Source organism: Rhinolophus ferrumequinum, chromosome 10 (genome assembly GCF_004115265.2).
Source record: "Rhinolophus ferrumequinum isolate MPI-CBG mRhiFer1 chromosome 10, mRhiFer1_v1.p, whole genome shotgun sequence".
Classification (NCBI taxonomy): Eukaryota; Metazoa; Chordata; class Mammalia; order Chiroptera; family Rhinolophidae; genus Rhinolophus; species Rhinolophus ferrumequinum.
In genome coordinates this window covers 49838229-49855151 of record NC_046293.1, presented here as the reverse complement: position 1 = coordinate 49855151, position 16923 = coordinate 49838229, and the positions used below count along the sequence as shown (strand labels likewise).

Genomic DNA, 16923 nt, shown 5'->3' with positions numbered 1-16923 from the left:
GAGGGTTTATTTCTGGGCTCTCTATTCCATTCATCTGTATGTCTATCTTTAGGCCAATACCACACTCTTTTGATTACTGTAGATTTGTAGTAAGTTTTAAAATCAGGAAGTGTGAGCCCAGTTTTGTTCGTTTTCAAGATTGTTTTGGCTATTTGGGATCCGTTGAAATTCCATATGAATTTTAGGATGGGTTTTTCAATTTTTGCAAAAAACGTCATTGGGATTTTAATCAGGATTGCATTGAATCTATAGATTGCTTTGGGTAGTATTCACATTTTACCAATAGTAAGTCTTTGAGTCCAGAACATAGAATAAGTTTCCATTTATGAGACTGTCTTATTTAATTTCTTTTGGTAGTGTTTTCCAGTTTTCATTGTACATGTCTTTCACATCCTTGGTTAATTCCTAAGTATTCGATTGTTTTTCATGCTACTGTAAATTATGAATTGTTTTCATAATTTGCTTTTCAGATTATTCATTGTTTGTGTATAGAAATGCCACTGAATTTGTGTGTTGACTTTGTATCCTGCTACCATGTTTCTCCGAAAATAAGACCTCACTGAACAATCATCTCTAATGTGTCTTTTGGAGCAAAAATTAATGTAAGATCCGGTATTATATTATTTTATATTATATTATATATTAAAGACCCGGTCCTACAGTAAAATAAGATCGGGTCTTATGTTAATTTTTGCTCCAGAAGATGCATTAGAGCTGATTGTCCGGCTAGTTCTTATTTTCGGGGGAACACGGTAGTATGCTGAATTCTTTTATTCTAACTTTTTTTTGGTGGAGTCTTGTGAGTTTTCTATTATCAGATCATATCATCTGCAAATAGATGATTTTACTTCTTTTCAAATTTGGATGCTTTTTACTTCTTCTTCTTGTCTAATTGCTCTGACGAGAACTTCTAGTACTATGTTGAATAGAAATAGTGAGAGCGGGCATCTTTACCCTGTTCCTGGTCACAGAGAAAGCTTTCAGTCTTTCATCGAGTATGTTCCCTGTGGGTTTTTCATAATGGCTTTTATTATGTTGAGTTAGTTTGCTTATGTTTGTAGTTCACTGATTATTTTTATCATGGAAATGAGTTGAAATTTGTCAGATACTTTTTCTGTATCAATTGAGATGATCGTGTTTTTCCTTCATCCTGTTTATGTGGCATATTATATGGGTTGATTTTCATATATTGAACCATCCTTGCATTCCACCAGGAATAAATCCCACTTGCTTGTGGTGTATTATCTTTTTAACATGCTGTTGAATTCAATTTGTTATTTTGTTGAGGATTTTTACGTCAATGGTCATAAGGGATATTTGTCTATAGATTTATTTTCTTGTAGTGTCTCTGTCTGGCTTTGGTAATGAAGGTAATGCTGGCCTCAGCAAATAAGTTGGGACGTTTTCCCTTCTCTTCAAAATTTTGGGAAAGTTTGAAAAGGTTTGATAGTCTTTAAATGTTTTATAGAATTAACCAGTGAAGGATTTTTGGGGAGATTTTTTGATTGTTGATTCAATCTCCTGACTAGTTATAGGTATTTATATTTGTATTTCTCTATGATTTAGTTTTGGTATGTTTTGTGTTTCTAGGAATTTGTCCAGTTCATCTAGGTTATCCAATTTGTTGGCATACAGTTGTTCATAGTACTCTTATAATCCTTCTTATTTCTGTAGAATCGGTAGCAATAGCTCTACTTTTATTTCTGATTTTAGTAGTTTGAGCCTTCTCTCTTTTTTCTTAGTCCATCTAGCTAAAGGTTAGTCAGTTTTGTTGATCTTTTTCTTTTTCAAAGAACCACCTTTTGGTTTCATTGATTTTTCTATTCTTTATTTATCTCTGCTCTTATCTTTATTATTTCCTTCTTCTGCTAGCTTGGGTTTAGTTTGTTCTTCTAGTTCCTTGAGTTGCAAAGTTAGTTATTTTAAGCTCTTTCTTGTTGTTTTTTTTCTTTTTTTTAAAACTATTTTTATAGTTTAATATAGTCGACATAATATTATGTTAGTTTCAGGTGTGCAACAAGTGATTTGATATTTATATACCTTACAATATCACAGTAAGTGTGGTCACTATACAAATTTATTATATTATTGACTATTTTCCCTATGCTGTACATTATACCCCTGTGACTTACTTATTTTATAACCAGAAGTGTGTACCTCTTATTCCCCTTCGCATTTTTCATTCTTTCCCCATGCGCCTCCCCTCTGGCAACCATAAGTTTGTTCTCTGTGTCTATGAGTGTTTCTGTTTTGTTTTTTCTAGATTCCACATATAAGTGAAATCATATAGTATTTGTCTTTCTCTTATTTTACTTAGTATAATACTCTCTAAGTCTGTCTATGTTGTTGCAATTGGCAAGATTTCATTTTTTTTTTTTTTTATGGCTGAGGAATATTCCATACATACCACATTTTCTTTATTCATGCATCTATCAGGGGATACCTGGGCTGCTTCCATATCTTGGCTATTGTAAATAATGCTGCAATGAACATAGGGGTGCATGTGTTTTTTCCAATTAGTGTTTTCATTTTCTTCGTCTAAATGCCCAGAAGTGGAATTGCTAGTTGTATGTTAGTTCTATTTTTAATTTTTTGAGCAACCTCCATATTGCTTTTCATACTGGCTGCATCAGTTTACATTCCCACTAACAGTGCAGGAGAATTCCTTTTTTCCACATCCTCACCAACACTTGTTATTTGTTGCCTTTTTGATAATGATTATTCTGACAGATGTGAGGTGATACCTCATTGTGGCTTTGATTTGCATTTCCCTGGTGCTTAGTGATGTTGAGCATCTTTTCATGTCTTTGCCCATGTGTGTATCTTTTTCGGAGAAGTGTCTATTCAGGTTCTCTGCACATTCTTTAATTGGATTGTTTATGGGTTTTTTTGGATGTTCAGTTGTATGATTTCTTTATATATTTTGGATATTAACTCCTTATCAGATATATCATTTGTAAATATCTTTTCCATTCAGTAGGTTGTCATTTCACTTTGTTAATGGTTTCCTTGGTATGCAAAAGCTTTTTACATCAGTCCCATTTGTTGTAGTCCCATTTGTTTATGTTTGCTTTGTTGCCCTTACCTGAGGAGACCTATCAAAAAAAATATTTCTAAGGCCGATATCAAGAATTTAATGCCTGTGTTTTCTTCTGGGAGTTTTATGGTTTCAGGTCTTACATTTAAATCTTTAGTCCATTTTGAGTTATTTTTGTATACGGTACAAGAAAGTCATCTAGTTTCATTTTTTTTTGCATGTATCTGTCCCGTTTTCCCAACACCATTTATTGAAGAGACTGTCTTTTCCTCAGTATATATATTTCTGCCTCATTTGTCATAGATTAATTAACCATATGAGTGGGGGTTAATTTCTGGGCTTTCTACTGTGTTTCCCCCGAAAATAAGACCTAGCTGGACAATCACCTTAATTCGTCTTTTGGAGCAAAAATTAATATAAGACTCGGTCTTATTTTACTATAACATAAGACCCGGTCTCATATAATATAATAATAATATAACATAATGCAATAGACTGGTTCTTATATTAATTTTTGCTCCAAAAGATGCATTAGAGCTGATTGTCTGGTTAGGTCTTATTTTCAGGGAAACAGGGTATTTCATTCCATTTAACTATGTCTGTTTTGTGCTGGTACCATACTGTTTTGATTATGTAATTTTGTAGTATACTTTGAAATTGGATCGTAATACCTCCAGCTTTGTCTTCTCTTTCAAGATTGTTTTGGCTAATTCAGGGTCTTTTGTGGTTCCATATAAATTTTAGGATTACTTTTTCTAGTTCTGTGAAAAATGCCGTTGGTATTTTGATAGGGATTGCACTGAATTTGTAGATTGTTTTGGGTAATATGGACATTTTAAAAACATTAATTCTTCCAATCTATGAGCATGGTATATCTTTTCATTTATTTTAGTCATCTTCAGTTCTTTTCATCAGTGTCTTACACTTTTCAGAGTACAGCAGGTCTTTCGCCTTCTTGGTTAAATTTATTCCTAGGTATTTTTTATTTTATTTTATGCAGTTGTAAATGGGATTGTTTTCTTAATTGCTCTTTTGATAATTTGTTATTGTATAGACATGCCACTGAATTTAATAAACTACAAATTTTTTTATTCAGTAACTTTACTGAATTCATTAGTTCTAATAGTTTTTTAGTAGATGAGTAGGTTTTTTTTAATATATAGTAGCATGTTATCTATAAATAGTGACAATTTTGCTTCTTCCTTTCCAATTTGGATGCGTTGCCTTTTTTCTTTTCTGATTGCTATAGTAAGGACTTTCAATACTATGTTGAATAAAAGTTGTAAGAGGCGTCCTTGTTTTGTTCCTGATCTTAGGGGAAAAGCTTGTAGCTTTTCACTGTTGAGTATGATGTTAGCTGTAGGTTTGTCATATGTGGCCTTTATTATATTGAAATAAGTTCCCTCTATTCTCACTTTGTTGACACTCTTTGTCATAAATGATTGTTGTATTTTGTCAAATGCTTTTCTGCTTTTATTGAGATGATTACATAATTTTTATTCTTTGTTTTGGTAATATGTATTACGTTGATTGATTTGCAGATATTGATCATCCTTGCACTCCTGGAATCAATCCCACTTGATTATACTGTATGATCTTTTAAATGTATTGTTGAATTTGGTTTGCTAATATTTTGTTGAGAAATTTTGCATCTGTGTTCATCAGTGACATTATTCTGTAATTTTCTTTTTTTGTAGTGTCTTTGTCTGATTTTGGTGTCATTTTTTTTTTTTTAATGTAAGTATTTATAGCTATAAACTTCTCCCTCAGCACTGCTTTTGCTGCATTCCATGAGTTTTGATATATTATGTTGTCATTTTCATTCATTTCTAAGTATTTTCTAATTTCCCTTTTGATTTCTCCTTTGATCCATTGGTTGTTTAAAAGTGTTGATTTCTACAATTTTGTCAATTTTCCTTCTGTTATTGATTTCTAACTTTATGGTCAGAAAAGATGCTTTGTATATCTATGTTTTAAAATCTATTGAGACTTAGTTTGTGGCCAATATTATGGTCTATCCTGGAAAATCTTCCAAATACACTTGAGAAGAATGTGTATGCTGCTGTTTTGGATAGAATGTTCTTTATATGTCTTAGATTTAGGTGATTTCTTTGTGAAGTCCTTTATTTCCTGTCTTGTCTGATTGCTTATCCATTATTGTGAGTGGGGTATTGATGTCTCCAACTATTACTGTAAAACTGTCAATTTTCCCTTAAATTTTGTTAGGTTTTGCTTCATATGTTTTGAAGACTTGTCATTAGGTGTGTAAATGTTTTTTTTTCTTTTTCTTAGGTGTGTAAATGTTTGTAATTGTTATATCTTATTGCTGTATTAAGCCTTTTAAAAACTATATAGAATGTTCTTTGTTTCTTGGAATGTTTTTTGATTTAAAGTCTATTTTGTCTGATAGAGTATAGCTACCCTGCTATCTTTTCGTTACTCTTTGCCTGGTATATCTGTTTTCATTCTATCACTTTTCAACCTGTTTGGGTCTTTGGATCTCAGTGCTTGTAGACAGCATATAGTTGGATCAGGTGTTTTTATCTAGTCTTCCAATCTCTATCTTTTCATTAAGAATTTAATCCAGTTACACTTAAAGTAATTACAGATAAGGAGAGACTTCTGTTATTAAGCTATTTGCTTTTTATATGCCTTAGAGCTTTTTTTGTCCTTCATTTTCTGCATGACTGTCTTGTGTTTGGTTAATTTTTTATTTTATAGTGAAATTAAAAAAATTCCTTTCTCATTTCCTTTTTTGTGTATTCTATATAGCTATGTTCTTTGTGGTTGCCATGGGGATTGCATTTAACATACTAAAGTTATAACTCTAATTTGAATTTATACCAGTTTAGCTTCAATTACACACAAATTCCTTTATAGCTGCACCCCTACCCCTTTTGGTTATTGATGTGACAAAATTATATCTTTAGAAATTGTATGCCCCAAAACATAAACTAATAATCTCTTAAATCCACTAGGCTCTTATAAATCAAAGTTAACAGCAATACTAGATTTTACACTAATGATTGTTTTTTTTCCCTTAAAATTTGTTAAGTCTCTTAAATCATGTAGAAAACAATAAGTGCAGTTACAAAACCATTGTTACAATAATACTAGCTTTTATAATTGCCCATGTTTTTACCTTTATTGAGATCTTTTTTTCTCCATATGGCTTCAAGTTACTGTCTAGTCTCTTTTCACCTTGGAGGACTCCCTTGAGAATTTCATGTATGGCCGATTTAGTGGTCACGAGCTACCTCAGCTTTGTTCAATCTGGAAATGTCTCAATTTCTCCCTCACTTTCTTGAAGGATATTTTTGCTGGATATAGGATTCTTGGTTGACAGGTTTTTCTTTTAGCGCTTGGAATGTATCAGCCCCCTCCCTCTCTTCTGGCCTCCGAAGTATCTGATGAGAAATGTTGTGATCTTGTATATGATGATTTGCTTCTCTCTTTGTTGCTTTCAGTATTTTCTGTCTATGGCTTCTGAACGTTTGATTATAATGTGTCTCAGTGTGAGTCTGAGTTCTTAGTTGAAGTTTGTTGAGCTTGGATGTTTATCTTATGTCTTTGATAAATTTGGAAAGTTTTCAACCACTGTTTCTTCAAAAATTCTCTGTGCCCTTTCTCTTTTCTTCTTCTGAAACTTCTATGATTGCATATGTTGGTCCACCTGATGGTGTATCACAGGTCCTTTAGTCTCTGTTCACTTGCTTAAATCTTACTTCTTTCTATTCCTTAGACTCGATAATTTGCATTGTTCTACCTTCAGGTTTGCTGATTTGAAACTGCCTTTGAATACCTCTAGTGTATTTTTCATTATCAGTTATTGTACTTTTCAGCTCTAGGATTTTTTTCTGGTTTCTTTTTAGGTTTTATACCTCTTTATTAATATTTCCATTTTGTTCACACTGTTTTTCTGACTTTCTCCACATTTTCCTTTAATTCTTTGAGTATCTTTACGGGAGTTATCTTAAAGTCTTTGTCTGGTAGATCTGCCATCAGGTCTTTTTCAGGGGCAGTTGCTGTTGATTTAGTTTTTTTTCTTTTGAATGGGCCATACTTTCCTGTTTTTTTCTATTTCTTTTGATTTTTTTGTCGAACATTGGACATTTGAATCTAATAATGTGATAACGCTGGAAATCAGATTTTCTCCCTCCCCCATGGTTTGCTTTTTTTTTTCCTTCCTATCGTTTTTGTCAATTTTGGGAGGAGGTTTGATTTTGTAGAGCATCGTTGTGCTGAGGATCAGCTTGAGGTGTAAACTTAAGGTCTTTTCTGAGCCTTTCCCTGGACGTGCATGGTCACTTTCTAACTTTCCCTGTACTGTATATGGCATTGTTTTTAAATGTCCTACTCTTTAATATCTGGATCCCAAAAGGGGAAAAAGCAAAAAAATAATGGGGGAAGGAGGAGTGTTGGCCTTTTAAATCTCCTGGAAGTTGTTTTGGCCAGAGGAGGAGGGATTTGCAACAATGGAGGGAGGTACAACAATAGTGCCTGCCTGCCATTTGGTATATACCTCTGTAATCAGAAGAAACAATCAGTGATCATAGCACAGATCCCCAATATTTGGAGGATAGAGTCCCTTTGCCCACCCTGGCTTCCTTAAAGTTCTGTGCAAGCCACTCCAGAAATAGGTGCACAGCTACCTGCTACATGGCTGAGGTGGGCGATGGATAGTTTCTGCTGTGCTGAGAACTGAAATTGATGAAAATTAACCCCAATTTACTGTCCAAGCCTTACCCTGGAAGTTGTAAGTCTTCAAGAGACACCAGATTTCCCAAATAGTTACATCAGGCAGATTCTGCCAGTGTAGTTGTCGTTTAGGTAGGGAGACAGATTCCTGGTGCTTCCTATTCTGCAATCATCCCGGAACCCTTCTCTTTTTTTTTTTTTAAGGCTAAATAATATTTCATTGTATGTGTATATCACATTTTCATTATCCATTCATTGGTAGATGGACACTTGAATTGCTTTCATATCTTGGTTATGTGAATAGCTGCAGTGAACATGGAAGTGCAGATACCTTGAGATCCTGTTTGCGTGACTCTTGGCTGAAGGTTTTAAAATCTTATGTCTCCTGATGGTAATAATTAACAGTCTCATGTTAGAGTAGCCTCCTGCTTATGGGCTATGCAGTGTCACAGAAAGCACAGTGTATTCATTTCATTGTTTTTTCCATTTGATAAATTACCTGAAGTGAAGAGATACTATTTGCTTCATTCTAGGCATGCCAAGCTGCCCAGAAAACAAAAGGCGGTGACCGGGGAGCAGATGCAAATACTTCGGAGCAGACAATCCTCAATATGATTTCCCAGAGCTCTTCAGACACAACTATTGCAGGTTTAATGAGCATGTCAACTTCTTCTACCACAAGTGCAGTGCATTCCCTTCCAGCTACTGAAGAGTCATCCAGCAACTTAAGCAGTGTGGAGATGTTACAGGGCGAGCGTTGGCTGTCCTCCCAACCTCCTTTTAAAAGAGAACCTTCTCAGGGTCATCGGACTAGTGAGAATATAGCACTTACAGGAGTTGATCATTTCTTGCAACAGGATGGTTCAAATGCAGTTATTTCCCAGAAGCAGACTAGTAAGAGTGTGCCATCAGCTAAAGTATCGCTTAAAGAGTACCGTGCAAAGCATGCAGAAGAGTTGGCTGCCCAGAAGAGACAACTGGAGAACATGGAGGCCAATGTGAAGTCACAGTATGCATATGCTGCCCAGAATCTCCTGTCTCAACATGATAGCCATTCTTCGGTCATTCTGAAAATGCCCATAGAGGGTTCAGAAAACCCAGAGCGGCCTTTTCTGGAAAAGCCTGACAAAACAGCTCTCAAAATGAGAATCCCAGTGGCAAGTGGAGATAAAGCTGCCTCTTCAAAACCAGATGAGATAAAAATGCGCATTAAAGTCCATGCTGCACCTGACAAGCACAATTCTATAGATGACAGTGTCTCAAAAAGTCGAGAGCACAAAGAAAAGCACAAGACTCACCCATCTAATCATCACCATCATCATAATCACCACTCACACAAGCATTCTCACTCACAGCTTCCAGCTGGTACTGGGAACAAACGTCCAGGTGATATAAAACAGAGTAGCCAGACAAGCGCTTTAGCACACAAAGCTTACAGCTTGACTAGTTCGTTCTCCTCTTCCAGTTCTACTCGTAAAAGGGGTCCCCCTGAAGATACTGGAGGGGCAATGTTTGATCATCCAGCCAAGATTGCCAAGAGTACTAAATCCTCTTCCATAAATTTCTCCTTCCCTCCTCTTCCTTCAATGGCCCAGTTGCCTGGGCATAGCTCAGACACAAGTAGCCTTCATTTTTCACAGCCCAGCTGTAAATCTCGAGTTCCTCATATGAAACTGGATAAAGGCCCTGCTGGGGCCAATGGTCACAATACAACCCAGACAATAGACTATCAAGATACTGTGAATATGCTTCACTCCCTTCTCAATGCCCAGGGTGTTCAACCCACTCAGCCTCCTGCATTTGAATTTGTTCATTCTTATGGTGAATATCTAAATCCACGGGCTGGTGGAATGTCCTCCAGATCTGGCAATACAGACAAACCCCGGCTACCACCTCTACCTTCAGAACCTCCTCCACCACTTCCGCCCCTTCCTAAGTGAATAAAAGAGAAGAGGAGGAGAAAGATCTTCTTTAAAAACACGTTTTTTTTGTTTTTTTTTTTAAACTACTGATTCTGGACTAAGAAAATTACTTCCCTAATGAAATATGTCTCCCTTCTTGGACTAGGGAATAAATTAACATTGAGACATAGGTGGGAGGATGGTGGATGGCCTTGGTTATTATATCTGCTGCCTCAGAAATGTAACTATTTTATTATAGTTTTTACTGGTATTAGAGAGGTGAGAATGTGATGAAGCTGTGAAAGATTAAGAATACTTTCTTTATTCTTGGCCTCTCCACCTCCTAATTAGGTTGATTAGAGTTGATATCTTCCCTCTTCTTGCCAGGACTGAAATATGGAGGGTTTGTTTTATCAAACAGTTGTGGATCCTTTCAATGTTTAATATATCAGAAGAGAGGAAGTATTTAAACGTCAAAATCTTTTAAGAGACTTAAAAAAATAATTTAAAGAAAGTAAGTTATCTCTTTAGTTTTTTTTTATATATAATTGGGAAAGGGATAGGGATTTTGCTGTGTGTATGAGATACATAGCAATGAGTCCTGGGGGGTGGGATTGGAGGGTGGGGGGTGTGTAGGGCGATGGGAGGGTAGGCTTTTGGCCATGAGATCTGAGATAGGCTTCGGCCACTTGAAGTGTTGAGACCTTTAAGTGTGTATGAAAGTGTGAGTATGTATGTTTTTAAGTGCGTGTGTTTAAAAATCATGTTGTATCTTTCCCTCCTTGTCCCTCACCGTTCACTTCCCAACAGTCTACTAGAGAGAACATGGTGTGGCCTTTAGAACATGAAGGAAGGAAGAGGTATGCATTTGACATGGTATTTTCCCCTTTCTTTATGGTGTAATTAAGTGGTAGCCTTCTAAATTCTACTTTGGGCAAGCGCAGCCAATAGCCTGACTCTGGACTCCATTATAAAAACTTCCTTTTCCCCCCCCCTTTGATGCAGAACAAAGGTGGGGTTGAGGAAGAGGGTTGGAGAGCAAGGCTAGCTCCTGCCCTACAGAATTGGATGTGTCTTTTTCAAGGTGGGCTTTGGACAAGTGTTCACGTGAGAGCAGTCTCAGGGTCTCTGATGGGAAGGGGCATGTGCTATATATCCTGCCGACGAAAGCCCGGACCGTGTGAGAATTGTTCTGGGAGCAGCCATGGAGCCAGAGGATCCTGAAGACAGTGACATTGTGATCGGGCATTCTTAGGACATTGTATTTTCAATTACATTATACATGTGAGACTTGCTTTTGGTCCGTACGTCTGAAGGCAAACAGCTGCCTCCTCAGTTTTTGCAGCCTCTGTGGCTTGAGGTTGGAGCTTGTGAATCTGACATCCATGAGGGTGAGCAAGCCTAGCCCACGGATAACTTACGTTTAGATTGTCCATGTTTGGTTGCTTTAGATTCTAGGCAGAGGTTTTTCACAGAGATTTCTTAAGAATCCTTTAAAAAAAATGGATCAGGTGTCCTGTTCTTCTGGGTACTCAATTATCCCAGATTTTAGGAGTGAACGTTTTTGTCGAGGAAAGAAATCTTTTAAGGGGCTGGAAGAATTCAAGCCAAGTTGTGTCAATGAAAATGCTACCTCCCCACAGATCATTTGATGTGATATTCTCCGGTCTTCATGGCATTTTTTACTATGAAAAAAAATGATGCAATTTGAATTTGTCTTGTTTTTAATGCAGCTTCCTTCACACCAAATATTCTTTGTGGACAAATTGAAATGTTTTTCGTTGGAGGTCGTAGGGAATCGGGGGTTGTACACGTGCTGCTGTTTCCCGGGCACAGGTGGGGAGAACACTGAAGCAGTTGGCACTGATGATGCACTGACTTAATACAGGAAGGAGTTTGTACAGTAAACCCTAACTGAAGGTAAATATGCATCTTTGCTTATTTGAACTGTCTGGAGTACCTGCTGTGGCTATGCAAAAGGAGCTCTCTGCTGACCTATAAGCTAGCATTATCTTTGACTTGGAATGTCACCTCACTTTTATAGATGACATTTTCCTCTTTCTCCTTGATAGTTTCTGTATTGTGCTAGGTAATTGGTAGGTGTGTGGTGTCTTTGGGAAATACAGGCTTTCTATTTGTTTAGATTTTGTTTGGTGGAGTCGGCTTTCCTTCCTGACCTTCCCAGAGGTTAGTTAGCTTGCATCTGTATCTTTGTGGAATTGAGGATCACTGATTTTGATTATGAAAATATCTTTTCCAGCTTTTAATTTTTCGTATCACGTCACATTTTCTAATTACATGCACTCCTTCAGCACACAGACATACATATCCACTGGCCTAATTAGCAGTTTTCTCCATAGCAGTCTAGTTAGTTCCTTAGAACTTGTCAGGAGTGAACTGGAAAAAATGCTTATAGAGCCTAAAGGCTGCTTTATACTATGTATTCTGGCCTTTGCCCTAGTAGATCATTGCTGATATAGGTCAATTTAGAGAAATTTTTATATTAATGCCTCGTGCTACTGTTTTAAGGTATCTACAGTGTCTGCTTTTAGATCCGTGCATTTTTTATGAACTCCTTATTTGCTCTGCATGAAGCTGCTGCATTGTCTTTGGGTTAGCAGATGTGCCTGTCAACTAGCATGCATATTGTCCAGATTCCTGTAAACCTTGGCTTCAGAGGGTTGTGTGGTTTCTAAACTCTGTGTCTTCTCTACCCTCACACCTTCAAAGGGTGAGAAATGGGATTTATACATCCAAAGTTAGTCAGGTAAACATGGCTCTTCTTTCTCCTTTTAACCTAGAGTATCAAGGATAAGTTGGTAAGCAGGCCTGGAGCCTCAAGTTCTGTAAATCTCATTCCTAAACTTTGCTTGAATCTCTTGTTGGCAAAAACAAAACCTGTGGATTGTCCTTAGGGCTTTTAATCAGATACTTGTGTTGCTCTTAGCTGAACTCTAGTGAAGCATTAGTCTAAAGCTAAATTGGTGTTCTGAAGTATCAGTTATGCTTTTTGGGTTTAGAAAATATGTAGGAATTAGTTTAGTCTTCTCACTCATGAATCAGTGTGTTTCCAATGAGACCCTCAGCTTGCTTCTTTTTTTTCCCCCAATGATTTTGTGTTTTGATTTAATGTATTCTTTGTCATAGTTCTGTATTTTTGGCTTCACCAGTGTTGATAGAAAAATCTCTAAATCTCCAGTTGGAAACAGCAATGGCTTGGGATACAGAAATAAAATCATGGTAACATTAGTGCTGGATTTCCTTAAGCCTCTGCTACCTAATTCCACATATTGAAGATGCATACCCCTGTACCTTGCTTCTGGACAAAGGCAGTTAGAGGGGTCCTATCCCAGTATGGTTGGATTTTAAACATCTGTGTTTCCCACAGAAACCTAGGAACTGTGGGAACTTGGGAAATGATCACTTTTTTTTAAAGGATTATTCTTTTGTTGATGAGTTATTTTGAAACTAATGCTAGGAAAGTGGAGATTCTAGAACATCTTGAAGTTGGAATACAACTATTAATTCTCTTGGGTTTGGGAGAATTTAAGCTGTCTATGCAACCCTTCACATGGTGTGAAATAAGCCCTCTGCAGTCCCAATAAGCTTTCAGTGACTTTGATACCTCCCCACGTTTCTAGTATTGCTGCTTGTTAACACCCAGCTTTTAACTCAGTGTTTGCTCCTGATGGTTTAAGAAATGTTCATGTGGTATCACACTTGCAAGTTTAATTTTATCATTTTATCCCTCTGTGGATGTGAGTTTGAAACAAGCATGGTACTGTAATCCTGCCTGACAGAATGGTCTAGAATGAGAATTATTTTTTAGTGAGAGACCCATTTTAATGTTTCTAACGTTTTTAATATGAACTTGGCATTGGAAAAGGGAGGGAAAGAAAAAGAATGTTTATAAAAAGCAGTGTCTACTCTTCCCCTTTATGAGTGTGTATTCATGGTTGAATGAAAAGAACAGAAAGACTCTTGGGTTTTCTGTTGCCATGTTCAGTGTGGAGAGGGATGCTTGACAGCATGCTAATTGTAGCCAGAGCAAGTATGTCTCCATCAGGTGTTCAGGAAGTCTTCAGTGGAAAGCTGAGGACCTAACCGATTAGTGGTTGATCACATTGGAATTGCTTACAAGATGGAGGTGCTGGCTGGGTTAAACACCCAAAGAAAAGCACGCAGCAGCCTAACTTCGTGAGTGTTAACCTAGGTTTCTGCATTTGAAACTGACCTTTCCCTTACCTTACTCCACACCTAAAATTCTCCGTTGTTTTTATCAGACCAAAGAGCAAAGAACGAAAAAAAAAAATGTAAAACACTTTACCAATCTATGTCACTCAGGTACAGTTTTGTGGTGATACTAATACTTTTGTCCGTTTTCTTTGTATTGCTCTTTAGAGTCCTTTCTCAGCATATTATTCTGCTGTTGCCTCTGTCCTCCTTGGGGCATCTTAGTTCTGGATGCCACCCCTGGTATCTCTACTGCTGTTATGTGAATGATAGGATATAAGTGACCATTACAGTAAGGGCTCTTTGTAAAAAATTCAAAAAATTTTTTAAAAAATTTAAAGGATGTTGTATACATTTTATAGTCTGGCTATCAGTTTGATATCTTGCTGTCAAGTATGTTTCTCAATCTGTATTTATCCATCCCATCAATAAATGTTAATGATAAAACATTCATCTGATTGTTGTTTATGTGTACTGAGACTTCAAATTAGTTTTTTTCTTTTTTAAATATATATATATTTTTTTTATTTGGGGAAGGGGAACAGGACTTTATTGGGGAACAGTGTGTACTTCCAGGACTTTTCCAAATCAAGCTGTTGTCCTTTCAATCTTAGTTGTGGAGGGCGCAGATCAGCTTCAGGTCTAGTTGCCGTTGCTAGTTGCAGGGGACACAGCCCACCATCCCTTGCGGGAGTTGAACCGGCAACCTTGTGGTTGAGAGCCCACGCTCCAACCAGCTGAGCCATCTGGCCACCCGGGAGCTGAGCGGCAGCTCATTGACTTCATTGTAGTTGCGGAGGGTGCAGCTCACTGGCCCATGTGGGAATCGAACCGGCAGCCCCATTGCCCAGAGCTCCTGTTCAACTGAGCCACCTGTCCGCTCCCCCCAAATTAGTTTTTAACTGTCATTTTATTGATATGATTATAGTTTTGTTTTAGTTTTGATAGGAGTATGTATTTTCTTACTGCACAAGATCCTGGGGGAATTGAGACCATTGGAAAGACCTAAGATTTGGTCATCACATTGCACCTGATAATATAAAGCATGATGTAGTTGGGGGCCGGGGAGGAACCCTCATTGAACATTGTTGCATAGATATGTGGAAGAGTAACTGGTACACAAAAAATACATAGCTGAACAGATGATAGCAAAATGTACTGCTTATCTAGCAAGCACTGTTAACATGATTCATGACTGTATAGTTGGTTTCTTTGAAAAATCCAAAATGTTGGTATAGACTAGGAGTGCATTGGGAAGGAAAAAATGAATAGCATTCTTGTTGGTGCCTGGAAAAATAGTGAATACTTACCCTTTTCCTGGGACATAATAAAATTATGCACACAGCCAATCTTGTAAATTACACATTTAAAGGGAAAGAATTTTTATGCTCAAATACTCCATCAAATATATGGTGACGGAAGATTCGACTTTGGGTGGTGAACACACAGTGCAATACACAGAAGATGTATTATTTAATTGTACACTTGAAACTTAAATAACATCATCAGTAGGTTCTTGGAAACTGACTTTAAGTGAAGTGACAGATAAGGAGACTAATTTTACCGTAGGCTAATTGAAGAGGTAAGTTCCTGTGGCATATTTCTGATTAAAAAAAAAATCAAACTTATAATAAGGACCCCAAACACTTCTAATATTAAACATTGAAATACTTGTGACCTATTATGCATACATTTAAGAAAGATTAATTTTAAAAAGTAAGATAATTTTCCAACCTTTTGCTTTTCCAACCCACCCTGGACAGAATGCCCCTCTCTATTGTAGGATGCATCTCATACACCCACACTCAACTCAGACTGGGACAATTTAGACAAGCCAATTCACCTCCCTGCACATCTTTAGGATGTGGAAGGAAGCTGTAGTCCAGGAGGAAACCCACGCAAACCTGGAGAGAACATGCAAACTACACAGTGGCCACAGCCGGGAAGCGATTCTTTTTTCTCAACGTTATAGCAAAATGATGCTGAACAAAAGGAAATCGATAGAGAACATGCTGCACTAGATACACCTTTTCTAAAATAGTTTCAGGCACTGCCCTGCTTTTCATTTATTCCTGCACCAGAAAATAGTACCAAATACTATGTACTGATTACTGATGGGAATATGGCATAAACAAGCATCCTGCCCTCGTCGAACTTACATTTAGTTGCAGCGGAGACAAAACAGTATGTTAGATAATAAATACTTTGGAGAATGTAAAGCAGGGAAAGAGGGATAGGGAGTTTGTATGTGTGTGCAGGTAAGTAGGATTGTTGAAATTGGAAATAAGACAGCAAAAGAGGAAGGTCTCATGAAATTACAGTTCAGCAAAGACCTGAAAAAGGTGAGAGAGCAAGCCATGGGAATAGTTGGGGTAAGATCATTCCAGGAAACAAGTGCAAAGGTTCTGAGGTAAGAACGTAGGAAAAAGGCCAGTGTAGCTAGTGAGGAGGGAGAGTAGTAGGATATGTGGTTAGCGGGGCAATAAAAGTCTAGATACACTAAGGTCTTGTAAACCATTATAAAGACAGTGAAATGGAGCACCACTGAAAACTTTTGAGCAGAAAAGTGACATAATCTAGCCTACGTTTTAAAATGTTTATTTGGGCTTCTGTGTTGAAAATGGATTGTAGGGGTCAAGGGTAAGGAGACTCACAATAATAAAGGTGAGAGATAAGAGTGGCTTGGAACAGGTTGGAGGTGCTGAAGGTAATGAAAAGTTACCTACCGTGTTTCCCCGAAAATAAGACCTAGCCGGACAATCAGCTCTAATGCGTCTTTTGGAGCAAAAATTAAGACCCAGTCTCATTTTACTATAAGACTCGGTTTTATATAATAGTAATTTTTGCTCCAAAAGACGCATTAGAGCTGATTGTCCGGCTAGGTCTTATTTTCGGGGAAACACAGTATATTGAAGTTGGAGCCAGTAGGAGCTGCTATAAGGTTGGAAGAAAAAAGTGAAGGATGACTCCCAGTATTTGGCCTGACTAACTGGAAGGATGGAGTTATATTGAGATGAGGAGGACTGCAGAAGGAGCAGGAGTTTGGCATTCATT

The 16923-nt window shown here is 37.2% G+C and overlaps 1 protein-coding gene across 2 annotated transcripts in view; it reads left to right on the top strand.

Annotated features, from left to right (window-relative positions):
- Positions 1-10189, top strand: part of CCNT1 (cyclin T1) — a 31203-nt gene extending 21014 nt beyond the window's left edge. The window contains exon 8 of one of the 2 annotated variants that reach the window (XR_004424063.1): positions 8269-8406. Coding sequence is in view for 1 of the 2 variants with exons in the window: in XM_033116219.1 (XP_032972110.1) it covers positions 8269-9675 (1407 nt within the window). In the remaining variant the exon portion in view is untranslated. Of the gene's footprint in view, positions 1-8268 lie in introns of both variants that reach the window. The other variant, XM_033116219.1, reaches the window with a different exon arrangement.
- Positions 10190-16923: the final 6734 nt, after the last annotated feature.